The 26,835-nt window shown below is 43.0% G+C and overlaps 1 protein-coding gene across 6 annotated transcripts in view; it reads left to right on the plus strand.

Moving 5' to 3' along the window:
- Nucleotides 1–932: 932 nt before the first annotated feature.
- TANC1 (tetratricopeptide repeat, ankyrin repeat and coiled-coil containing 1) overlaps nucleotides 933–26,835 on the plus strand; it is a 60,099-nt gene continuing 34,196 nt past the window's right edge. For 4 of the 6 annotated variants that reach the window (XM_053982879.1, XM_053982880.1, XM_053982883.1 and 1 more), the window contains exons 1-2: nucleotides 12,245–12,262; nucleotides 16,606–16,680. In XM_053982879.1, coding sequence (XP_053838854.1) covers nucleotides 12,247–12,262; nucleotides 16,606–16,680 — 91 coding nt within the window. In that variant the 5' untranslated portion in view covers nucleotides 12,245–12,246. Of the gene's footprint in view, nucleotides 1,045–12,244; nucleotides 12,263–16,562; nucleotides 16,681–26,835 lie in introns of those variants that run through there. The other 2 variants (XM_053982882.1, XM_053982877.1) reach the window with 2 other exon arrangements.

A 26,835-nucleotide genomic window follows, 5' to 3' on the forward strand; every position in this document is an offset into this window, starting at 1 on the left:
TCTGTGTTGTGCGCAGGGAACTCCTTGTTCCTACACCTGGCATTTCAAATGTGGCTATCTGAAATGCCTTGCGTGGTCCAGTTCAAAAAGTAACTTGGATCAGTCTGAGATCTTCACAGAATGGGTCAGTTTGAAAGCGACCACAGTGGGTCATCTAGTCCAACCTCCCTGCTCAATCAGGGTCATCCCAGAGCACATGGCACAGGATTGTGCCCAGACGGTCCTTGAATACAAGTACCTGTGGAGGAGACTCCACAACCTCTATGGATAATCAGTTCCAGACCTGCCGTTATTATTTATAGTATTTATATTCCACTCGTCTTTTGCCGTGTGCAGCTTTTATAAGCTCCGATGCGATTACGCTCATGTTCCTGATGGAAGGCTGCTCTGGTGGAAGTGGATGGCTTCCAATGCGGGGCTCGGGGCAGGAGCCCCCAGCCCCGAGCTGTGCCAGTGGGCTCTCAGGAGCAGAGCTCAGCCGGGCAGAGCGCACGGACGCTGGGGCGCTCCGAGCAGCACACGGTCCGCGGGCCCGGGCACGGCTCTGCGGGGCCGTGCGGTCGGTGTTTGCGGAGCGGGACCGCGGCTCGCGGAAGGGCGGCCCGGCCGAGCGGGCACGGCGCTGCTGTGCCTCAGCCGGCGCTGCTGTGCCTCAGCCAGCGCTCCGGCCCGGCCCCGCTCCGACCCGGCCCCGCTCCGACCCGGCCGAGCGGGCACGGCGCTACTGTGCCTCAGCCGGCGCTGCTGTGCCTCAGCCAGCGCTCCGGCCCGGCCCCGCTCCGGCCCGGCCCCGCTCCGCTCCGGCCCCCCTCCGACCCGGCCCGGCCGAGCGGGCACCGCGCTGCTGTGCCTCAGCCAGCGCTGCTGTGCCTCAGCCGGCGCTCCGGCCCCGCTCCGCCCCAGCCCGGCCCGTGGGGCGGGCGCTGCCGCCGCCCCTCCCGTGAGCTCATCCCGCCGCCGCGCCTGCCCAGCCCGGAGGAGCCCGGAGCAGCCCGGGCTGGGCCGCGCGCGGAGCCCGAGGCGAGGGGCCGGGCCCGCCGCTGGGTGAGACCTCCCTGCCTCTTCCTCTCCTTCCCTTCGCCGCCCCGCGCCCGGCTGGGCCGGGGGCTGCGCGGGGTCGGCGGGCGCGGAGCCGCCGCTGAAACTTTCTGGCGGAGAAGCGTGTGCGGGCATGTCGGGCGGGCACGGGCCGGGGCCGGGGCCGGGGCCGGGGCCGGGGCGTGGAGGGGCGCCGCTCCGGGCCAGCGAGGTGGCCCACGGCTCGTGAGTGGCCCGGGGTGGCCGGGGCCGGTCCGGTCCGGGGGAGGCGCTGCCCGGGCGGGGCCCGGCCGGGATTTCCGCCTCCCGGCCCGCACTGTCTCGTTTCGACGACTGGGGCCGTTTTCATGCCTTTACCAGTAAAGATCTGGGGGGGAAGGGGGAGGCAGGAAGGGAAAAGCTGCTTTCTGGAAAACTTGGTTTCTTGGTGGTGTTTGGTTTCGGTATTAGAAGGCGAGGAAGAGCCGCTGAGAAGAGGCACACGGGCCGGGCAGAGCGGGTTCGGCTGTGCGGGGGCAGAGGCGGGGACGGGACGGGATGGGATGCGATGGGATGGGATGGGATGGGATGGGACGGGACGGGACGGGACACGCGCGTGTCTGTGGGCAGCGACCTTGTTTTGACGGCTGGAGTAGAAGGGCCTGCCCTAGAGGTCATCAGTGTTCCTGCTGAGATCTCAAGCATAAAATGATAAAACGATAACTTGATTAGTTTTTGATATGTGAGTTACTGATAATGTGCAGTAACAGTGTATTTTAAAGCAGACTTTCTTAAAGCTTTCTGATTTCTCAGTATTTGTTTGCCATAGCCTCATAAGGCATATTTGTTAGATAGGGGACTGGGTCCTGAATTACTGTTTTCAAAAACAGAATGTGGCTGGAGACACCTTTGTGTGAGGTTGGACCCCGGGGGATGGAAGGAGGCTTAGATCCGCCTCGGTGGGATGTGGGATGTGTGCCCTGGCCGTGGTCCCTGCTCTGCAGCCCCGCGGGGCCGGCTGGCAGTGGCACTGCTCTGCTCACGGAGCGGTTTCTGACGAAGCCTGTGCTTTTGCACCTTTTGGGAAGCTAACAGCTGAGGATGTGGGAGGTTTACTTTGGGCTTCCGTGACTGCTGGGTGTAAAAACAGTTGGCAAGAGGTTTGTTCATAGGTCTGGAGTATTTTAAATGTTTTACTCATCCAGCCTACTTCAGAGTTTTGCAGGATTATTCAGTATATGCAGAAGTCTTGTGTTACCTCATATTTTTGATAGTTGTTGCTTAAAAATAGCCTGATACTTAAAAATTGAAAATACCAGGGAATTAGGGAATAAGTGTGATGCCTTAGATCCTAGAAAATTTCCTACCACTGTTGTTTAATATACAGTGGCCAAAAATGAACCTTTCCTATTTGTTCTGATCTGCTGTATAAGTGCTGTTTAAGTGAAAAATGTTAATATATTATTAAATAGTGCCAGTGAGCAAGGTAAACACAAGTACTACTGCTTTTTGCCACTGCTCGGGTAGTGTATTCAGTGCTTCATTTATGTGGATACTCTGAAGTTCTGGTTGCCTTGCTTTCTCAGCATAGCTAACCATTGGAATGTCCAAATGGTGATGAATTATATCTGCCAAAGAGCCAAAACATATTTGGTTCATAGCTAGAGTTGCTCAGCTTCCCATGAGTATGTAGGAAAAAAGACATTTTGTGTGTATGACCACAGTCCTGAAGTTGATACCATGGCAACTTTGTGATCTGAATTATATGTTGGAAGGCAGCTGAGCAGTCTTAGCAGAGGTGTTTGTTTTTCTTTAGCTGAACTTCTTTCTCTTATCAAGATTAAACCTTTCTTTGAAGGTGAAAGATTATTTAGCAAGCTTTCAAACTCCTGTGCATGTAAGAATATCAGCCTGATCTGTTAGTTATTTGTAATGACACCCGTAAATATCTGTAAATTGTAATTTATATCCATTATTTTAAAATTAATATTTATATGTAGGGATGCTGTTTTGACTAAAAAGTGTTATTTCAGGCTCTGTCAGGAGCTAGATCTTCATGTTTTCCAGAAAAATAGATAAAGGTCAGTTTTAGGTTTTGTGTGTGGGAAAGTCTAAGAAAACTGGGTTAGTTCAAGTCTTTTGGTTGCTTTCAGCTCCCAAGACTTGATGTGGAGGTTGGAGAGTTTTTTTATCACAAAGTTGTGGCAATGGGAAAAAAAAAAAATCTCAGCATATGGCCTAACAAATGTGTCCGGTCTTATTTCTTAACAATATGTTTGTGTAGAAGAAACACTGTTAGAAAACTGACCTGAGTATTGAAGGCATAGTGTAACACCAGACTGAAGAAACCCCAGAAGCAACCTCTGCAACATGACATGATCCTCACTGCATTTGGTTTTGTGTTAAACTTTAGTTTGATAAGTGCATATTTTTTTTTTATTTTTAATAAGTTTGTTTTTGTGGAGCCTTAACCTCTCTGTTCTTATCCTGAAGGGAAGTAAATAAAGGGATCAGTTGCTCATTAATGCAGAATATCTATTGTGTGGTCTAATGTTAATATGTCTGTTTGTTCTGCTGTCTCCTACTATCCTTTCCTTTTAAAACTCATTGTTTAGCACGACTGAATTATTCCTTCAGTATTCGTTGTACTTGAGAAATTCTGTAGAGGTATTTCAGCATGCATAATTGACTAGATTATTTTTCTAAGTATAAAACTGTAGAGCTCAGGGGATGATCTCTATGCTTTGTTTGGGCTCTCCACAGATACTTTGGAGTCTCCTGTGGCGTCCATCTCCTGCTCACTGGGGTGTAGGAGAGTCTGAAGTGGAGCCCAGGTTTTATTTCACTCAGTTTGTGCTTTAGTCAAACAGGGTGCTTTTCTGTCTCCTTTCATAGTTAAAATGTCCCCTTGCTCCCCCTCTCTGTCTTCCTGCTTCATAAACCTCCAGAGGTTTATCCAGTGTAGTGACTTCAGAATTTTGTGCTGTGTAGGTGATACATCACTGTGTAGGCTTTTTTCATCCATCATTGCCATTCCTGCTTCCTGAAGGATATGCATTGTAGTTCATGGAATTACTATAACTTCTAAAAGAGCTGTTTCTCTTGCGGTGTTTCTGGAATTTTGTTTTTGCTCCCCCCCCTCACCAAGAGGAGGCCCTGCTAAACCACAGGCTTAATCTGTAAAGGTACTTTGTTACTAGAATATTCGACTTTGCAATATCTTAGCTTCAGTGCTTGGCCTCCTTATGTAAAGTATGGGGATACTCCTGTGCCTGAGGGATGTTCATTACGGTGTGGGAACACAGGGCCAAGCAGCTGTGCCTGTGAAAGTTATTTCTCCACTGAGTGATTGGGAGCATTGCTGGCACACGGGCTTTGTTTCCTGAGGTGGTATCACCAATTTAGTATTTCACATACTTTCTCCTCTCGGTCTGGAATACTAATTTCTAATGAGGGTGCCAGTTTGAAAGCAGGCTTTTGGAGTGACCAGCTGTGCAGATCAGCCAGCTTGGCAGATGTGAGGTGTCCCGTTGGTGTCTTGTCCCACGGGACAAGTCCTTGGGTGCTGGCAGAGAACAGTTTGTTCTCAGCCTCATGGATGGTGTAACACCTCAGCCTGGGATTCTTGCTGGGCCACAGAAGTGATGTTCAGTGATGGCAGCGGCGAGTTCTGCCACAGCCCTTACTGAAATTGAAGTGTCTGTGGTCAAGTCAAGAGCTGCCTTTACAGTCTTGATGCTGAGGAAGTTGGTGGCAATGCTCACTGAATTATGCCTGTCTGACCTTTTTCTGTAAATACTCTGTGTCAACAGGTGCAGGGGTTGTGGTTTGCAGTGTTTGTGAGGTGACCAGCTTGGTGAGGCACTCTTTGTGAAGCACTTCTCAGGCACTTTTGCAGTCTAAATGGCCAAAATAATTTTGGGAATGCAGCTGGTCTTGAAGTCATCTAGTTCTTCCTCATCTGCATTAGGGAATTCAGCTGTGTTTAGATGTGTATGAAATTGGAAAACTACATGCAGCTTTAAAGTTCTAGTGATCTTAAATATTGTAACTATATAATAAATAGATACAATATGTAAAATATATACAAAGTTACAGATATGTATTTTGAATATCAGAGTGTTTTTTATCAGCTGCCTGTAATTCATGGTGATGCATGTTAAAACTTGAGAATTTACCATTAAATACAGATTTCCTCCAAGTTTTAGATTTCTGTAATACAGGGTGGTCCTAAAAGAGAAACAAACTCTGCAGCCTACAGTAGATTTGTTTGCAGTCTCATTTCACTCTGCAGCAGAATTTCCACCTGATTAGTGATGCAAGTGTTAATGGAATTTATCACCTTTTATTTTTAAGAAAAGATGCCTGGTGACCCAGCTCTGTCAGAATGACCCCATGTAGGGGGTGTGCCAGGTGACAGTGGCACATAGCCCACCTGACACAGAGGTGCCACAGCTGTGGGGCCCAGGGGGGATCCTGAGTGCCTCAGGACAGGCCATAGGCACAAAGGACATGGGCAGTGTGGAGTGTGGCATCCCGAGGGTGGCTCAGGACAGGCACACAGGGCAGTGTGGAGTGTGGCATCCCGAGGGTGGCTCAGGACAAGGACACAGGGCAGTGTGGAGTGTGGCATCCCAAGGGTGGCTCAGGACAGGCACACAGGGCAGTGTGGAGTGTGGCATCCCGAGGGTGGCTCAGGACAAGGACACAGGGCAGTGTGGAGTGTGGCATCCTGAGGGTGGCTCAGGACAGGCACACAGGACACAGGGCAGTGTGGAGTGTGGCATCCCAAGGGTGGCTCAGGACAGGCACACAGGGCAGTGTGGAGTGTGGCATCCCGAGGGTGGCTCAGGACAGGCACACAGGGCAGTGTGGAGTGTGGCATCCCGAGGGTGGCTCAGGACAGGCACACAGGGCAGTGTGGAGTGTGGCATCCCGAGGGTGGCTCAGGACAGGCACACAGGGCAGTGTGGAGTGTGGCATCCCGAGGGTGGCTCAGGACAAGGACACAGGGCAGTGTGGAGTGTGGCATCCCGAGGGTGGCTCAGGACAGGCACACAGGGCAGTGTGGAGTGTGGCATCCCGAGGGTGGCTCAGGACAGGCACACAGGACACAGGGCAGTGTGGAGTGTGGCATCCCGAGGGTGGCTCAGGACAGGCACACAGGGCAGTGTGGAGTGTGGCATCCCGAGGGTGGCTCAGGACAAGGACAAGGACACAGGGCAGTGTGGAGTGTGGCCATGGGAGCGCGTGGCTGCAGGCAGCAGCCTGAGTGCTGAAGCTCCTTGTCCTTGAGTTGTTTCTTACCCTTCTGCCTGCCTGTGCCCCTGTGTAGCTCAGACAAATCTGTAATTAAGATATTCAAGAATTACAGTGTTTGCAGCAAAGCCTGAAGACTTTGTAAGGAGGGTTTTTGGCTTGATGAGGCTGTGGTGAGTGCTCTCATTCCGATGGCCAGGCACCCCGGGCCGCGGTGGAGCCTCTGCCTGCCCTGTGGATGTCACCAGCTGTCACATACACCTACTGAACAGTGGGAGCTGGCGTCACCTGTGCCTTGGAGCTCTTAAAGTGCATTTTCAGAAGTTTGTAGGATGAGAGGGTGAGGGGCTGCTGCTTGTTTGCTGCATATTTCATATATTTGATAATTAACTGCTTAAAGACCAAAGGGTTCTGTAAAATGTTTGCTGCACTACGCTGCAGTTGTGTATATGGTGTAGGTTGTTTTTTTGTGTTGCTTCTGTTTGTTAGTGGGTTTTTTTTGGTTTATTGTTTGGGGGTTTTTGCTGTCTTTTTTATTTTTTTAAGGCTGGATTTTAGTCATGGCTAAATTTAGCTCCAATAGGAGAGAAGCTGGAGCTTGTTAGCACACAGGAAATGCCTTGACAGGAGGTTTTTGATGTGTGTGTTTGTGTGTGAATGTGAACTCTGCAGCTCCACGGTGGAGTTGGGCCTGTGGACCTTTGGGTAGGTCACAATGGTTTTACATCTTTAAATGTTGTCTTAGATTCTCGTGGAACTTCGCTACATTAACTGTTAAATATGTCTTAACTTGTCAAAAACTGGTAGTTTTAAGTTAAATCCAAAGCCTTCACTCTTAAAACAGCAGAGGTGTTTAATTGCTGAAAAGGCAGTTCAGATTTTATCTGCTTCAGCTTTGTGTTATCTAGAAAAATACTAGAATTTGTGTAGTCTAAAGATTGTGCTTTTCTCTTTTCAGTCATTTACAATTAAACTAATCCACTTCGGTCTTAGCAGGTGTCCCTTCTTTAGGATCTATATTTCTGACCATCTTTAACAATTAAGTATTTGAACAGTATCCAAGTAAGAGTAACTAGAAGGACAATATGACCTTTGTTTTTTGAAATTTAAATGAGGTGGAAGTTGGTAGAGGCTTTAAGGTGTGGGTTGGGTTTGATTATTTTTCTGTGTTGTGTGGGGCTTTTTTTCTTTTTCTGTGTTGTGTGGGTTTTTTTCCTTTCTCTGTGTTGTGTGGGGTTTTTTTGTTCCTTGGGGTTTTTTTTGTTGTTGCTTTTGAACAAGAATGTCAAAACACAAAATATTCTTAGTGTGAGTTTTAGGGAGACTAGTTTTGTGTTTTACACCAGAAATGCCTTTGAGTTCAGTTGATTATTTAGTTAATATGCTTCAAGGTCTGTTTTACACTGGGCTAAATACCATTGAGGTTGCAAAGGGATTTTTTTTGTGTTTGCAAGGACTGAGTTCCTGGATTTTTCTACAAAATTTTCCAGCAATTGGCAGTTTGAAGAGGACTATTGCTGCCACAAAGTGTAGGTATGGTAAGATAAATTTTGAGCACTTCCCAACTACTGATACAGAATGTTTATGTTCCTGCAAGAATTCCTTTGGAAAGTTAGGAGACATTGTGACAAGACATGAAGGGAAGACTTTGCTTTACTCTCAGGTGAACTATACTTGGCAAAGGTAGAATGGAGTATAGGAACATTGTGCCTTCTAGCATCATATACTAATCTGTTGTGTAGTTTCAGAATTCAGTGGTCTGGTATATTCAAAACTCTAGCAATACAGAGCTGGCGTGTATGTCTTTGTTGGTTTATTCTCTGTCTAAGCCATTCTTTGTGCCACTGTGGTATGTCACCAGATATTTTCTGTGAGTTTGCATTAAGCCACCCAGTGATTGATGGCAGCAGCTTATAAAGTGTTTTATACTCATTTTGAGGTACTGGGCATAGTTTGAAGGTCTGAGGGGAAAAAAGACCTAATTAATATTGGGGTTTTTCCCTGACCAGAAGTGTTGCACTTTGTCCTTTAAAGACAATAAGGAAAGGAGAACAAAAGTGATATTAAATTATTTTTTTCTGCGGGAGTTCAAAGCTTTTTAAAAGTCTGCACCAGAGGAGTGTGCTGAGTGGTTTGTCAGGGAGGACTTGTTTCTCTTTTTGCTCTTCCCATGCCCGTGCAGAAGGTTCCCCCAAGGCTCTTGGACCCTGTGTGCAGTGTGTGCCACCAGAACTGCCTTGGGTCTCACTGGGGATCTGGGTTTCTCCAGAAAGCTCCTTTTGTGCATTCCAGGCATCTGCCTCACTAGCATCTGGGGAATCTCACACTGTCCCGCAACCTGGTAGAAACAAGTTTATTTTTTACCTGTTTTCATCATCTCTCCTAATAGGAAAAACAGTGAGAGCCTCCTTTCTTCAATTTTCAGCCTTCCCCAGGAGAAAAAACGAATTTTGTTTCTTTGCAGTATTTCTTCTGTTGGCAGGATTTTGACCTGAGTGAGTTCTTGTTGGTGCCGCATCGCCTCTCTTCGTATATCAGTGAACTTGACTCATGTGATGTACTGTGGGCTTGTAGGCGTCTCAGGAGCAGCTTAAGGGGAGGCAAACTTGTCTTGGCAAACTTGTAAAGATTTACAGATTTAAGATTTTAACGAATAATTACTTTTTTTTTTTTTTAAGTATAAAAGTTTGTGTTCCACTAGTAGTCAAATTCTGGTTGTGAGCATTTAAATTTATTTGGTTTGGACACTTGCCTGTGGAAGGAATGCTTTCTGGCATCTGAGTTAGAAACTACAGTGGTGCTTGGCTGTTTAATTACTGAAAACAACAGGACAACTGTAAAATTTTAATAAATACAGGCTTGCTGGATATTTAATATTTTTGGTAAGAGCATGTAGGATCTTGTCTACGCCAGGGAGTTATTGCAGGATGGGGGAGGGTGTGAATGTGAAGCACTGTCCACCTTGTATAGGCAAGCCTTTAATTTTGCTTGAGTGAACTCTGGGATGTTCTGGGTATTCAGTGTTCTTGTCCTTAATTTGAGCTCTGCAGGGGCTGACAAGGAGTTAGTTATACTGCAAGCCTGTGTCTGGTCCATGTGAATAATCTCCCTAGTCTGGGGTCTGTGTGTAAAGAGAGCCCACACATGCCAGGCTGGGCTCGGGGGAGGCCTTGTGTGTGATCCCATTGGGGCAGGTGTTGCCTGTCAGGAATGTGCCAACAGCCAATATTAATGCTGTACCATGATCTCTCAATGCGACTACATTGTACACTGAAATAAGAAGTGATTCAAGGCAAAAGGAATTGGGAGAACATGGATGTTAGAGTGTTTCCTTGTGGTTTACACTATGGAAGAATGCCTGAGTCTGGTCCATAAAATAACACAAGCAGGTAATTAAAAATGGAAGGTTTATATTTCACAAGAGACAGAAAAAGGCAGCGTCCCAGATCTGAGGTGGAAAGCAGGGAGAGTAATATTTTTGTTTTGCCTCACTCTGATGAGTGAGATTTCAGGAAATAACCAAGCTAATCTAAAGTTTGTTGTGATTCGGGGGAGTGGCATTCCTTCCTTCTGTACCTGCTGTGAGGTCCTTCTTTTTTCCGACGTCATCTCCTCTGTAAGCACAGAGAAGATGAGTTGCATGTGGCACCATGCAGCAGGAGCACAGGGCTGACCCCACTGGCCATCTTGTAAAGGCTCCACCAGTATGACCTGGAGAAAACTGGGCTTGGCTCCTCCTAGGTGAAATGGAAATAAGATTGTTCCCCTTCCTGCAGGCTCTGTGAGCTGCCATACGTTCTGAGGTGCTCTGAGGTTGAAGAGGCAGTATATGTAGATACCCAACATACTTTCTGGATTATGTGACTTCAGTGTCTGTTCTTTAGGCATCCTCAAAAATGTTAATGTTTAATTCCAAAGCTTGCTAATTTATTTTGTCAACAAAGATATATACCCTTCTTCTTGTGTGTGTGTGTAGTTGTGCAATTGTGCTAATGTGTCCTGGATAGACCAGTATGTTTGAGCTTTGTGTTCCTTGTGTTGCTGCTCATTCCCACATTTTAGGGTCACTTAGCACTTGCTTTTCTTTTATTATTTTTGGGAGGAGGAGGGTTGCAGGAGGTACTGTCACATTATAGTAATTGTTATTAACTGTCTAATCCAAAACCAGCACAGGGATCAATTTAGACAGTTATGTTCTCTGAAGGAAGTAATTTTGTTTTGTATTTTTGATAGAGGTTTCCAAGATTTTCTTGTGTGACTTGCCCTGACCAGGGGGCTGGACCAGATGACCTCCAGAGGTCCTTTCCAACCTTAAGCATTCTGTGACTCTGCCCTAGTCAAAGAAGTCCCAGTGAGTCCTAATGTTTCCTTTCTGTCATTTTGGATATTTCAAGCTGTTGTTGCACACATATCACTCTACCTCTAGTAACTAAAGTTAAGGTTAGTTATCCTAAGGAAGAAAACATCAATATCAATTTGATGTCAGAGTAGTGTATTTTAAAAGCCACATTAAAACCTTTTAAAGTGTTTACTTAGTAATATCTATGTTTGTCTCTGCCTGTGAAGCAGGAAGTAAGTGTTGTTTGTGTGCACATTTTGGATAGAGCTCTGCATTTGATTTCTATAAAAAGTGAGCGGCTGTGATTCCCAGCCATTTCAAGATCAGGTATTTTGAGATTTGGGTTTATAGAAAACATGCTGTCCCAGAGTTTCTAAGGGTACCTGACATGGGGGAGAAAAGATTGATACCAAATACAGATGCATCTTCTGGTCTATGTTTAAATAGAGGTCTGTAGTGTTAGAAGAAAACTATTAGTGAAACAGGAGAAAAACTCCATGAAAAAGCAGATGATAAAATCCTCAAAATACCTGATAAGAAGCATGAAGAATATAGGAGATTTGGAACTAGATATGGTAAGGAACTAAAATAGAAAGAAGCTTTGAGTCTTATCAGTACCATCTTATGTTAACATTCAAGGAAATACAGCTGTCTGTATTAGTGTGATGTTTCTTTAAAAAAATAAAAATCTCAGGCATACTAGATTCACTGAATACCTGCAAAGTAGCTATGATGATGAAAAAAGTCAACTCTTCTGTATTCTGGACATAATACTGACCTTGTTTGGGGTTTTGTTTGGATTAGTTAGTTTTGTTTTGTAAGTCATAGCTGAAGAAAGGGAAGACTGTAGAAAAAGGTAGGTGGCTGTGGTCTTGGCATTTTCTCTGGAGGGTCTCAGCAGAATGGGAACAAAAAGTCTAGAACATCTCTGCTGTGGTCAGAAAAGCTGTGAACAGGTAAGATTTTCAGGTTGTGTTGACAGCTGCTGCTCTTTTTTCCCAGTGGAGCCAGACAGGTGATTCCACTCGTGATTCTCCATCTGCATGACTGCTGAATCCTTCAGGGTGCTTGCCCCTCTGGAGTGACTGGCTCTGGCTTGTGAGGGCGCTCCATCTGCTTCAGTGAAGATCGGATTCTTCAGTGCTTTGGTGTAGTAACAAGTAGTGGGGAGCAGTAATCGCTGAAATTATGATAAAGAGTAATTTTTGCAGTGTCTGGCACCTGCCCAAGATTTTTGGACAGCAGTCAAGTGAAGTGACCAGCTTTTCCCCTGTGTTGGCAGCCCTCAGGGACACTGGCCAAAATAATCAGCAGTTTGGTAAAAGAGTAACGTGGCAGAAAACTGAGTGATTGCAGGGCATAATAGTTACATCTCTGGCATCTGAGAAATGAAATCTAGATCCACACTGGTGGGGAAAAAAGCTACTGCAAAAGTACATTCTAACAGCTAACATGATAATGAGGTTTTTCTCACACTTCCTCATCTTTCACCTCTTATTGTATTTTAATAGTGCTTCAGGGCATAATTCCACTTGAGAAGTGAACAACAAACTGGAAACCTTGCTGTTGTTTTGCAGTTTCCTTTTAAACTGCTGCATAGCTTTCACTGGGTCAGATGAGAGGGAGAAAATATGGAGTATCTCACTGGTAAGTTTAATAATAATTAGATGATTGAGTGAAGAGCAAATGATGCAAATGTACTACGACTTGGCAGTTTTGTATCTGTATTGTATCTGTTTTGTACTTAGATTGATCTTTCTGTCTGAGAAATGCCTACAAAGGGTAAAGGCCATAATTGCTTAGGGTATTGTATAAAAATATTTCTGTAATAACTATTTAACTTCAGTGGGTCTGTCTAAATATAGCATATTGGAAACATTATATATGCCACTTTTTACTTGGCTGTAGGGACAGAGGGTCGGGGACAGACCTCTCCAGTGTATGCTTTATCATTTTTGTACATGTATTTGAATCATCATAACACAAATATATCTCACTGGAAATTGCATCTTAAAAGTAAAATCACTATTCTCTTCAAATGTCTGTTAATTCATTAATTAGTAGTCACATATCTGGGGATATACGCTCTGTTTATTACAAAATGCTAGGTATTGATGGTCCAAAATGTAGCAATTTTAAAGGATTTTTTTCCTTACTGTCTTGATTTGTTGCATCAGTAATACCTTGCTCCTTTAAGTATTGTTTTTTGCTGTATATTCCTCTTGTTTGAAATCTGGACTTTGAATTTGCCAGAAAAGGGAAATGTTGGAACTTTTCTGTGTGACACATAGAATGACACTCTGAATGTGTTTGTAGGCAGTGAAAACAGTTCTGACTAAATGAAGTTTTCTTTTGAAGCTTAGTATTTTGGGATTCAAATTTTTGAATCTTTGGATTCAAAAATGCAAAATACACTTTAAAAAATACAGCTTATCTGAAGTATGTGTTTAATAAATCCCACACAGAAAGGTGGCAAATACTTAAGTACTTCTGTGCAGACAGTAGACTAAGATGTTCTACCCTGTATTTCTTTGCAAATGAATGCTGACTGGTTTTCAGGATCTAAATATGGAAGCTTGAACACAGCTGTGGGTAGTACTGTAAGGAGTGTAAATGGCAGGAGTTCATGGGCATTGGCTCAGGTGCTTACCTGCCATGTGTGATTAGTTTATTTGACCTCTGCAGTAGTGACGAACTCCTGAGGGTAGATCTTTGAAAATAACCCTCTCCAAAAGGTGAGGGAGGTACAACAAGAGCTGTGAATCATCTTGTCCCTGATGTTGGTGTCTTCAGTGGTAGTTTTACATGGAAAACATTCCCATGTAAGGAAGTTGCTGAGTTTAAGGAGAGACTTGCAGGTGGAGAGATTTTTTCCGTCTCTGCTTTTCAGAGGGGATTCCTCAGGTAATGAAGTACTTATAAAGGTTGAGACAGGAACTGTTGTGCGTGCCTGCGCTCCTGACTCTTTCCATGACCTAAAATTTGTGTTTTATAAAGCTGACAATGTTTTGGAGTTGTTCATAAAGGAGCTGATCATTATAAATTCTTGAATCAAGGGACTTTCTGCCCTTTCCCTTCATGCTCTGAGCAGGAAGCATGTATGGAATGTCGTCTGCATCTAAAGAAAACAGTTGAACTGGTGGGAGGACAGCATCCGTTTGAAATGGTCTGGACAGAGCTGGGAGTCCACCTTTGTCAGCAGCTGACAGGGTCTTCAACAAGCAGAGGAGTTGTGTTGGGATGGTATTATTAGCACTCTGGGATAACAAGTCCACATCTAATACCCATTTTAAAATGGGAATGATAGTTTTTAAATCTTTAAAAAAACCCAACAAACACCAAACAAGTGGTTTCATGGCAGAATTTAAAAATTGGAATTAAGAAAACATGAACTGGAGTCGTTTACCAGAGTGAAGCAATTGCAGTAGCTGAAAGGGTTCCTGAAGTCTGAGTCAGGCAATTTTTCTACTTCAACTTAGCTGTGAGAGAGAGAAAGTGCAGTGTGCTTAGAAAGACAACATGCCAGCATTACTGTAAAATATCCTATTAATACAGTTATCTTTAAAACAGAACAAGATTTAGTATTTTGTGCCTGGTTCAAGGGATGAGAAATTATAAATGCACACTATTGCTGTTTGCTTTAATTGGTGTTACTGAGGTGTGAACTGTGGGTATGAAGAAATACTGAAGCTGAAATGCTTTTGGATGTATGTCAATAAGCATCACAGTAGGTGCAAATAACTTTGGTATATCTTCTGGGTCTGTTTTTTTTATTTTTTAAGTAACACTGTCTGAAGTATTTCTAAGCTGTAGTAGTTGGTTCATTCTCTCAGTGTTCACCTGCACGCTCTGGAATGCAAATGATGTTTTACTGGACCCAAGGTGGTGGTTTTAGCATTACTTCAGAAGACAGTTTATTTTTTCTACCTTTCAGTTTGCAAACAAAGAGCTGCTATTGCTTTGCTGTTGCAGCCCTTTGGGTTAGCTCTCTCTGTGTGCATAACTCACACAGCAAAAGGTGAATTGCTTCTGAAGTACTTATCTTTATTTTTGCATTTCATTTTATAGGGGAAAAGGAAGGAAGTGGGCTTTATTTCCAGGTAGTAGGTACTTTTCATATCCACACTGAATGTGGTCTGAATAAGCAACCATCTTGCATGCCAGTTGTGTTCTGTGTTAGATCAGTGAAGAACTCTTTGCACAGTAGGGAAATTGGCCTCAATTCCAAAAAGAGAAAATCTAGGATGGAATTGTCCTTGATTCCTTTTATTTGGTCTCTCATTAACCCTTATCTATATTCTAAGAATAGGAATGACATATACTGTAGAGTTTCAGTTCTATATGAAGCCTGTCTGTCCTGGTTAATAGAAAATTCACACTTGTATTTGCAAAATAAGAAAGTTAAGTATAATATATAACTTTTCAGGTCTTCCTTTTTTTTCTTCCCCCTGCTACTCTATTCTAGCTATATATGTAAAATACCTTTTTTAGATTCTGAAATTCATTAATACTTTTAGGTCCTATCATTGCATAATGCAGGCTTTCTAACATGGCAGATGGTTTTTGTATGCTTATTTTGATACATTTATATTGCTTTGTATCCAATAAGTAATCATAAATTACTTCCTTTTAGCGTATTTCATTTTTCAGTTAGATGATCCAGTTTTGGGGGTGTGTTTGTGAGCTTTTTCAATTTTCTTGTCAGGGGAATTGGAGAGGGCTGATTAATTCCCATCCTTGGGGAAGCAGCTGGAAGCGTTGCAGAGCCTGTTGGCCGTGGCAGCGCGTGGGACCGCGGTGTCTGTGCCGTGTGTGCTGCCCTGTGCCACCCCTCAGCACAGCTGCCTGCACTGTCCTGCCTGCGTGGGGACCAGCCCGCGCTGTGCCTGGCTGTCACCTGTGCGAAGCTGTCAGAGAGCTGCGTGTGGAGGAGGATCCGGGCCTGGAAACCTTCCAGTCTTCTGGGTGCTGTTACTTGCAAGTGCTTTAGGTTATTCATAGGAGCTGAACAATGCTGTTGTACTAATTTCTCTTTCTCTGCTTTATTTCATCAAATGAAGAGAACTTTCTGAGGAATCCATAGATTTTGGATGGAAGACTTTTGCTTTTCCTGTTGATTTCTTGTGGTGTTCTTGGCAGTCTGTTACATGAGACAGCATGGTCAGATTACTTTTTTCCCCCCTTCTTGTTGCGTATTCCATACTGAAAGTTGTATTAAATTATACCTTTTGAATTCTTCAATAGAGAAAACAAATGAAATTTCAATTCTCAGATGCTCCCAGAAAGCTTTTTGAGAAAGAAGTGATCTTCATAATTCCATCCATTATGTTTTCCTTGCTCTGTAACTGAAGTTACTTCTGTGAAAGAACTGTCTTTCAGGTTTATCAGCCCAAATACATTTTTCTTATATTTCATACTTCTCTGAAATCTGCAGCTGTTGCTCACTTGAGGTTGACTGTTAAGTGTGCCATGTGGCAGGCAGAAAGCGTTGTGGGGATGGAGGAGTTTGTTCCTCAGTTCCCCTGTGTGCTGTGTGTGGGCACAGGTGGGGGTGGTACCATGTCCTGCTGTTATCCCTGCTGTACAGTTGGCTTTCCCAGCTGACACCAGCCTGCTCCCATTGCTGCCAGTCAGGCTGCTGAACTCCAGTCAGAAGTAAGAGCTTGATTTTAGTTTATTTTGCTGGAGTGTCTTACAGCAGCTTACTCAGGTTTAGCTCTGTAACTGCAATTGGATGTGGAATGTGGAGAATGCTGCATTTTTTTTCTGTACCAGAAGACAGCATACTCTTAGTTGCTTAGTTTAAGTATTGGAACATTTCTTGTGCATCAGTACTTTGCTAAACCAAGTGATGCTGTAAGAAATAAATGTGACCACCAAATGGTTTCTTGTAATTACCTCACTGTTTTATTAGTACTCATCCCGTTCTTTGTTTTGACTTGTGTGAATGGAGATTGCATTTATTTTTGTTTCTCTCTGTTATTCTCCAGGAGCAACACTTAAAATGTTAAAGGCCGTTCTGAAAAAGAGCCGAGAGGGTGGCAAAGGGACCAAGAAAGACCCAGGTATGAATATTATTGTGATGTTTTATACCCCAGGTGAGTTGAGCACTGCAAACCCAGCACTGTCCATCCTGTGGTGCAGCAGTGCCCGTCCCGGGGGCAGCTCCCTGTCTGCCTCCCCAGCTCTGCCTGGGGAGCAGGAGCTGCAGGCCTGGACCTGCCTGGAAGGTGGCTCCAGTGCTTTTATTGCTGCATCTCCAGCGGGCAGCAGCGGGAGAGCAGCTGGTTGTGCTTGTTGCCCTAGAAGTACTGAGAGCAGGCTGTGTGTGCTGTGCTGCCAGCTCCTACCCGGCTTGGCGCCAGGCCTCCCGAGCACAGAAATGCACTTTAAACTGCTTATTCGTTATGTTACAAAAAAACTCAACACTGGTTATATATTATGGGCAATAGAATTTTTATTATGTATGTCTTTTGAAAAAAAAAAATATTGAATTAGTGAAAATATTATTATTAAGCTGATTATCAGGTTTTTATTATGTTCTAGTTTTTGCTTTAACTACAGAGATTTTTGGAAGGTAAAAGTAATCATTATCAACAAATCTTACTTAAAATAAAACTTATTTTACTATTAAACATATATTTAGTAGGCCACTACTTACCTGCATTACCTTCCAGGAAGAGGGTAACTAAGAACTCTCATTGCCATTTTCTAGGGCAGAGAAGGCCTCTGTTGAGGAGGAGCAGTAGCTGTAGATGTGCAGGTCTTGGTGACTGGTATGAACCTGCCTGCTCTGTGCTAGGTGTGCTGAAGTCTTTGCTGCAGTGGCCAGAAAGCTCATGGACCTGAGTGAAAGTTACCTGTTTTTCAGAGTTTCATCTTAAATGTAAGCAGACCAGAGTATTATAATGAGCAATCCAGGTACCATTCTCAACTTCTAACAGCATCTCAAATAGGAATTAAATCCTAAGGCCTTAAAAGAAAGGAGATTCATTTTCAGTCTTATGTGAAGTTTTAAGAGGAGTAACTAAGTCCTTAGTACACTGTTCCTAACAACTGGTCTGGAATTGATGTTGGTTCAGCAGCCAGGCATTACACCTTTATGGCTAAATAAAACCTCTGTTATCACAAATCTCTTCCCCTCTAGTGTACTTTATATTTTTAACTTCAGACTGTTAATGTAGACTAACATTTCTCATTTTCTGATGAGTTTGATCCTGAATTATCCATTAGAATAAATTTGTATTCTTTGGCAACAAGAACTTCTTACTCCCAGAGTGCAATACAAATAAATCCAAATACTTCTTAAATGCATAAAATTGGAACCTTTAAAACAACACAATCCTGTTTTCTTGGAAAGCAAGTTACATACATATCTTGCATTGCAGCTTTTAAAACTATGCAGTTACACTGAGTCCTGCAAGGGGAGGGTATTTTCACTGTTCTTTTGCAAAAACCGGTTCTGAGTTCATCTGGCAGGTAATGTGTTGTTCTTCAGGAAATTTCTGTGGTCTTGTGAAGTTTTCACTCTGCCACAGTTCCTTTCTAAATGACTGAATGATGGGAGCTATGCTGATTAGAAAAAAACATTGACACTAGATCAGAGATGCACAGAAATGGTCACAGAGCAACACGAAAGGCATCCTGTTAATTTTGTGTGTGCTGCTGACTTGACGTTACCAGCTGGGGTTGTTTAAACAGAGTGGGCTAAAGATTCCTGTGGTGAGGCTTTCACTGGTACATTTTTTGTTAAAGTACTAGATGGAAGTTGGTTTTGGCTCAAAAGGAAAATTGGGCTGTTCGGAATGGAGCTCTGACCAGGCTTTGATTAAAATCTGAAGCTTGGAAAAACCCTTTTCCTGTAGGTCAGAAAGCATGGCTTTTTATTTTAGGATCTTATGACATCTGTCTTTATTAATGTGTGCAGAAGAAGATTTTTCTCTGTTTTTGCAAATACAATGCTGCTGTATTTCTGAGCAGCAAGAGAAGAGTTAGAGTGTGGGAAGTTTTTTGGTTTAATTTTTGGTTTAGTGGGTTTGTTTACTTGTTTGGGGTTTTTTGTTGTTGTTTTTTTAAGCAGAGCTCTAGAGTTTCATGTATTAATTAGATGTTATGGAAACCAAGTATTGGGCAAAATTGGTGAGAGCTAGAGCAAGGAGGAGTTCAGGAGCAGCTTTTTAAAAGGAAGTAAATAATTGATACATTGGATTTGAGAGATTTAGGGTTTTTTTTGTATTTGAAGATGATGTGAAAAGTTTGAAGAGAGATGTATGCATTTTATTCTGTTCTGTGTTATGCCAGGACTTCCTATAAAGTTATGTCCAGTTTATTAGCTTTCTCTGTTGTTCCAAAGGACATTCCAATTCTTCCAGCTGTAAGACATTTCTCTGCTTTTAGAAAAGATGTGAAGCAAGGCAAAGAACACTGGTCTTTGTAGAGCTTATTTTTGCTCACTCATCTCCCTGGTCTTTAAACTGAAAACAGGGAGAAACTGAAGGGTTTTTTAGATTGTAGAGTTTTCCCACTTCATGGCCCTTTGGATATGGAATAGTAACAACAGCTTAAAATTTCCTGCTCTCTGAAGAGAGTAGAAATGCACGCCAGCGATGGGAGCTGACTAGAGAGATACCACTGTTAACGTGGCCGTGGCCATTCTGCAAACTGCTGTTGGAGACAGGAATGTACTAGTAAATTTAGATGCTTCTCTCAGCTCTGTGGGCACATGGGCTTGATTTTTTGCTTATGAAGTTCTGAAAAATTTTTCAGGTTTTTCAGAGCTTCCGAATGTGGGAGGATGCAGACAGCACATCTCAGTAGGGCCACCCTGCACACAACTGGGAAGACTGCGTGGTCTTTTTTCAGTATATTCATGGTTTAGGAGTGATGCTGAGGAGCTAGAAGGTAGTAAAATCTCCATGGGTCATAGTGGGCAGCCCAGCCGGCATAGGAAGGACCCCAGGGTGATGAGTTGCAGCTGTGCCTTTACCACATGTGACCATTTGAAGTCAAATTGGAAGGGGTTTAGGTTAAATTGCAACAGCTTATTCTTAAACTGAAGTAACCCCAGTTGTCCCATGGGTTGCACGAAAGGAACGCCTGGAAGTCTGCATAATTTAGATCTGAGTGGGATGATTCCTGTTCTACTGAATAGAACTTCCTGTTTGTGTGTTAACTCTATTTTATGGGTTTTACAGCTGGTAGGCTTGTGGAACTAGTGTGAGTAGGAATGGTGGCGTTTTTTTCTGGATTGAAGGCAGGCACAGCTGTAATATTAAAAAATATAAAAGGGTTAAAGGACAAAAAGAAATAATCTGAACTGTTTTAACAGTAGCTTCTGTGGATTTTAATATTAGAATTTCTCATTTGTCCTGACATAAGGGCTTAAGAGCTGAAGCTGTGCATAACATTTTTGAAATCTAGCTGCTGGGAATGTTGACTGCAGGTTTTAATAGATTCTTAAATTCAGGGTTATCTTGAAAAAGAGGGTTGCAAGAACTAGTATGGATACTTTGAGAGAGAGACTAAAGTGCTCTGCTGAAGAGTGGTAGAATGTCTTTGTAGAAATAACTTCTGCCTTGATCAGATGGAAGGCTATCATGTGGGAATGTCACTTCTGGAAAAATGATTCCTCAAGCAGCACCAAAAGCACTAGTTAGAGATTCATAGTTGGGCTCAGACTGTGCAGTTGCTTCAGTAGAAATTCTTCTACAATAGTTTTGTAATAAACCCATTTTAAAATGGGTTTATGTAGATGTGGCTGGGAGGCATTGATAGGTAGGTAGGTGGCTGTTGTAGAATTAGATAAAATTTAAATGAAGCAAAATTACTGTGTTTAAACATGCACATATGTAATTATCAGTTTGTGCAACGTACATGAACACAGGTGAAAAGAGCTGTGTTGGCAACAAGTTACATGTAGAGCAGCTTTTGCAAGCAAAACTTAGGAACATTATTTCTAAATGTGGATTTGAAGACAAGGTGGTTGATATCCTACTTAGGTAAACAGATGTGCCAAATGAACAGAATTTCAAACAAACCAAATTTTTTACCCAGACATACAACTTTTTCTGCATCCAGATTTTTTCTGGTTTTCTGCAGCATGAAGAAACCTGTCTTTACAGCCCTTCAGACATAGTTATTTCCATACAACAGACATAACTATCTGTAAGTTGATTTTTCTTTTCTCTTGTCCTTCTTTGCATTAGTGATGTACATACTTGGTAAAGGACAGAACCTGAGGGGGGAAAACCCACAGTCTGCACCTGTAGCCTTAAAGTAACAGAAAACTGTTTGGGCAATGTTTGAAACCAAGCGGGAAGGGAGTAAACAGAAACAAAGTAAGAAGTGGTACTTTCTCCTCTTTGTTAGCTTGTTGTCATCAAATACCTGTTATCTCTTTAAACTCTTCCAAAGTTTCCAAGTCCTCTAGAGGTTGCTAGGGAGGTGTCTCTCCAGTGGGACATGGCAGAGCTGTCTCACCTTGTGCCCTCTGCTGAGGGTTCGTGTTCTTGTTCCTTGCTCTTTGTCTTTTGCTTTGCTTTGTTAATGGACTTTATTTTCTACATTTAAGGTAATCCCAGCTCTGTGTTTATTTCTGCCCTGTGTTTCTACCTAGAATTGTTTCTGCTCTCTCTCCTCTGTTCTCATAGTTGAGGTTTATTTGTTGACCAGTTTATTTCCTCGAGGTTTTTAACTTGACCTCAGTAACCACAAGGAGATCTTCTGCCTCTGACCTCAGCTGAAAGCAGCTGGCTGTTTTTATTTTAATATAGCATAGAAATTGTGTGTGTTAGTGACACAGTTCAAGCAGTCAGAGCCAGAAGACTGTTGTTCAAGTTGAAGTTCTACTAAGTTACCTGTAAATCCTGTCTGTGCCTATGAAGAGGTGATAGTATAAAGAATATACATAATAAGCTTCAGAATATAAACAAAAAGTACTTCTTAATTATGATTGGTTCAAAAATTCTACAGAGCTACTCATTCTTAAATGCTTAAAAATGCTTCAGAGATAAATTTATATTAGTATTTCCTGTTGGGTTTCTGTACTGCCAGCTGCTTTCCAGTATATAATTACATTTGTTTTCTTTAACTGTCCCAAAGTCAGCAACTCGCCTGCATTTGAGAATCTGCTTTCTTTTTTTTTTTATTTACTAATCAAAAGCTCATTCAGGATAAAATACATGTAATGTATTCTAATTTAAAAAGAAAATAAAATCCTGTATATTAAGTTTCTACAGAACATACTCAGTTATTTCAGATGGCTTTGTAGTAGCGTGACCATTGTTGTTCTGTTGACCCAATATCAGGCCTGAAGGAACACGAATAATGGCAGTATTGTGCTTAGTTTGCAGTGTTCTTCCTGCACTAAATCCCATCAGAAGTTGAACATCAAATGTAGTACATGGTATGCCTGGAAACTTCATTGATGTCAGTAGAAATTCAGTGGGGTAAGTAGTTGGGACTTTCAGGTTTTCCAGCTTCAAGGCTTGTTAGATATTAATAGTAGTGGTCAAATAACAAGAGACAGATTATTATGTCAACAAAATGATGATGTTTAGAATGTAGCAACGTAGTGCTTTAAAGGCAGAGAATGTGGAGAAACAATCTGGGTGGTTTTGATTTCTGAAATAAAAGTTATTGAAGTACTTACAGATTTGTATACATCAGACTTTCAGTGATTGCCTGCATATTTAGATTTTTTTATTATTTGGTCTGCAAAAAGGGTCCATATTAATAAATCTTTCTTGTGTCTTGTTTGATTCAGATCTGGTAGATCAGACCTAAATTTTTTCAATACTCTTTGACACCTAGTTTGCATTTGCATTAGTTTCTTCTTGTACTCAGGTATTTTTATGTAAGTATCTTTGGCTTAAATATGGGTGTACAGACTTCTGAATGTTTGTATAGAATGGAGGCTTTATTTCTGCATTACATTCCATTGCAGATTGGCATATCGTTAGTTACTTTTGTTTGTCTGCCTTGCCCTTTAGGAATACTGTATACTGAACAAGTTGGATGAAATCTGTGAATTCAGAATTTCCTCTCTTTTATTCACTCTTTTATCAGATACAATTAAGAAATTGAGATTATACTTAGTATTCTTTTTCATAAGTAAAATGGCTTTCGAAGGCATGAGCTGTGATCGCTTGTATGAGGTTCCACCATCCCTGTTTTACGTTCTCCTTTTCCTTTCAGCCAAGGCCCCTGTTACAAGCCTGACATGCAGCACTGGGGCAGCACTTGGAATGATAAACAGAAATGTGCTGAAATTCACTGTCCCTGGGTTTTGAGGCTTTTTGTTTGTTGGGTGGGTTTTTTTGTTTATTTGGGTTTTTTATTTATTGTTTTTATTACTAGTGGCAACTAAATTGCTACTCCGAAAAGAGAAATGAAGCTGCTGTGCAGAAAAGCCTAATTTTTTCTTAAGACCCAGATCCACTATTTAGTCATTATTTTAAAACAGTGTTTTAAGAACTACTTGCTTGTAGCAGTAAAGGTTTGATTCTCAGCTGACTATGGTGAGCTAAATGCAGCTTTTAACACCCCTGTCTTGCATTACATTTCACTCAGCATTTCTGACTAATACAGTCTGAACCCAGCTGAGAGCATCAAGGTACCATTCTGGAAAACTGAAAGGCCAATAAATAAAATAAGTTTGCCTTTTTAAATCTAAATATGTAAATTCAATTGGCTTTTTTCTGTCCAAACACTCTGTGATATTAGGCTTTGAATTTTAAGAGCAAAGGGCATTTGTGCTGCATAAAGTACACATTCACTGTCTGGAACATTGAACTTGGAATGGAATACTTTTTTAAGTTTCAGTTTGACTTTTTGTTGTTACTCTAAAAATACCTTGCAACAGAAGAAGCATTGTTTCATGCTTAAAATACGGAGCTGTTTTTGATTATCGTGTGTTGCTTTGCCCACTTTCAGCTGCTCTTGTCAATTATTTAAGAGCTTGAGCTTTTTTGCTGAGCACTGAGTATTTAATGTGGTGAATGTCTTTTCAGAAGCTAATTCCAGTGATGTATCCCATGTACATATAAACACCACCCCTCAAAAAAAATCCTGCCCTTGAAACACATATGCAAATTACTTCAATGGTCTGAATGACCTCTATTTTTCACTGTTTTTTTTTTTTTTTTAAAAAGAACTACAGGAGAACATTAATATTTTGTGTACCGATAAAGTAATCCAAGGTGCAGAAATAAATGCCAGAAAGCGAGCAAATAATGTCAAGTACAAGCAGAGTTGGCAAAGGTTGGCCATTTAAACCATTTATTCTAATTTTGCTTGGGTTGTTTCTCACTCATTGCACTTCACTGCTTCCTTTACTCAGGCCATAATGCATTTTCTTCCCATGCTAGTTTCTCTGTTTTTCTGGTCTTCCCAGAGTCTCGAGAGCAAAAGAATTAAATGTTGCTCTCCCCTCGTGCGTGTATTTCCCATGCCAGCAGCCTGTGTCCTGTCCCAGAAGGCTGGCTATGGATGGCTCCACTTGGCAGGAGTGGTGCTGCAGCTCCTGGTCAGTGTTTGTCCTGTGTGACTGGACTGCCTTGTCCTGGCTGGACAGACTGGGACGCTGGACTCCCCACGCCTCCTGGATTGCCCTCTCCCAAAGCTGGGCTGGCTGTGTGTGCGAGCATGTAAGCATTTCAGTTTTGAAAGACACAACCCTTCAAGGGCAGTGCTTAGTGTTTTACAATGAAAATGAAGCATCTTCTACTCAGTCACTGAGCCATGTTACAGAGTTCTGTGTACACCTGCCTGTCAGTTCTATTGAAAGAATATCAAACCCACTGGGTTTTGTAATCCTTAAAGAGTTTCTTACTGCTTAGACATAGAGATGCCTTGTTCTGGAAGGGATTTTCCAGTTTGGATGGCTTTCCTTGTTCTTACAACTGTTTTCTTTTTCCCACATGTAGTTTCCTTCTGAACTTGTCTGTAAGCTCGCATCTTTTCTTAGTATTTGTTAGAGTGAAACACATCCTGTGAAACAGAGTAGACTTTAAGACTGTCAGTGGTAACATGTAATCACATCAGTGTTGGATGTGGTGGTATCCTTCACTCTGTGGGGTTCACAGGGAGCCTTGGTCAGCAGCAGCAGCATCCTGCACTTTTGTTTTTTTAAACACATCTGAAGCAGAAATACAGAATTTAAGATTTCTTCCATTGTAGCACAATTTTATATCAGATATTTTTCTTAAGTGTGTTGAGAGTCTTGTTTCACTTTAGTAGAAAGGTTAAGGGAGAGAAAGACAAAACAGGCTATCCCAGAAGGGCCTGTTGAGGGAATCCATGGAACATAGTTTTCTCTGTGGTTGCTCTCAATATCCAGGATCAAAGAGGCTGCATGTTCATTGTTTTAGCTCTCACTGTTGTAAAGGCAGTGGTCCTATTCCTTCATGTTAAAAAGTGATCTGAATTCCCCCATCTGCATCAAACTCAGTTTACACATATATTGGTAATGTAGGTGGCATTCTTCTGGTTTCTAAGCAACTTATATTGAATGAAGAATTAGATGCATTTTATAATGTTTAATACTGATATAGACAGGTACGAAGGTTTCCATTTTAGTTATCCTCCCTATTAAATAGGATTAGTTTGATCTTAAAGTTCAAGTTCTCTTTTAGAATACTAAGCTCTACAAAATCATTACTGTAGTCAGCCATCCTTGTATCTCTTTATATTTAAAGGAAAAAAAAGTAGTTTGTGATCAGATTACGCCATTCAGTTGCATCCTTAGGTGCAGCTAAACTGGGATTTGGTTTTCATTCTCCAAGCTTTTTGTGTGTGGTTTTTAAAAATTTTGTTTCTGTAGTTACATTGACCACTGAATAAGAACTCTAGTGTTGATTGATGCTTATGGAAGATTTTTGTCCAGAGGCTGCTTGGCAATGGAAAACATACAACTCAGAGGTTTTAAAAAAATGGAAGTGGAGATTCATAGGACCTTCCCTTATGTGTTTATTTTACACTGACAAACTTCTGAGAGGTCATCTTCCTTCCACTCCAGAACTGACGCAGCCTGCTTTATACTCTGGTAGATGGCAGGCAATGTCATGTAATTTTAAAGTATTGTTCTGGTAGCTAAAATATTTTAAATTACTAACCTTTAGGTTAGTAACAAGTAATTTTGGGGTTTTGTGTTTGTGTGGCATCTGCTAGTATCTGGGCATTGTAGCAGACTGTATTTGACAGGTATTTCTCATGCATTTTTCTAGTATTGTTTCCATAATGCTAAATTGATGTGTGGGAAGCATAATCTATTACTGGGTGGATCCCACAAGCTTGGTAGTTTTGGGTTTGTCTTGTCATTTGTAAAGCCTCTTATGTTACAGGAATTTTCCTGTTACTCGGATGAAATGTGGAGTTTGGTCATCAGCCCAGTTTACACAAAATAGAAAGTGCAAGATTAGAATAAATAAAATCTATGGGATAGATTTAGAGACTTAGGAAAGGATGATGTAAGCACGTAAAAAGTTTGGCACCCCTCATTATCCCACATGGAGTTGAACTGGAGGCAGCCACAGATGAGGTTCCTCGTGCAGGTCTGGATGCTGCGGTGCCGGGGCCACGCGTCTGTGTGTCCGTCCGAGGTGCCACGGGCTCGGTCTGCACTGCGGGGCCAGGAGCCCCTCGCTGGGGCAGGGACACTGCAGTGTCCCCTGGCAGCCCTGGCAGCCTGCCCCGGGCACGGAGCTGGCCCTGGCCCTGGCCCTGCTGGGCAAAGGGAGCCTCAGAGCTGGCCCTGGCCCTGGCCCTGTCGCTGTCCCTGCTGAGCAAAGGGAGCCTCAGAGCTGGCCCTGGCCCTGTCCCTGTCCCTGCTGAGCAAAGGGAGCCTCAGAGCTGGCCCTGGCCCTGGCCCTGGCCCTGGCCCTGGCCCTGGCCCTGGCCCTGCTGGGCAAAGGGAGCCTCAGAGCTGGCCCTGGCCCTGGCCCTGGCCCTGCTGGGCAAAGGGAGCCTCAGAGCTGGCCCTGGCCCTGGCCCTGGCCCTGGCCCTGGCCCTGGCCCTGGCCCTGGCCCTGGCCCTGGCCCGGCTGGGTGAAGGGAGCCTTGGCCTGTGCAGCGAGGGACAAGGGCTGTGCCAGGCTTCTGCTGGAGCTGCTCTTGGGCTGTTGGGGAGTTCTGGGGAAGAGCTGGTCTGTGCCTATGGCTGGGGCAGCATTCCAGGGGCTGTGGTGTACGTGCTCTGCTGGTTCCCTGCTGTTCCTGGTGTG

Source organism: Vidua macroura, chromosome 7 (genome assembly GCF_024509145.1).
Source record: "Vidua macroura isolate BioBank_ID:100142 chromosome 7, ASM2450914v1, whole genome shotgun sequence".
Lineage (NCBI taxonomy): Eukaryota > Metazoa > Chordata > Aves > Passeriformes > Viduidae > Vidua > Vidua macroura.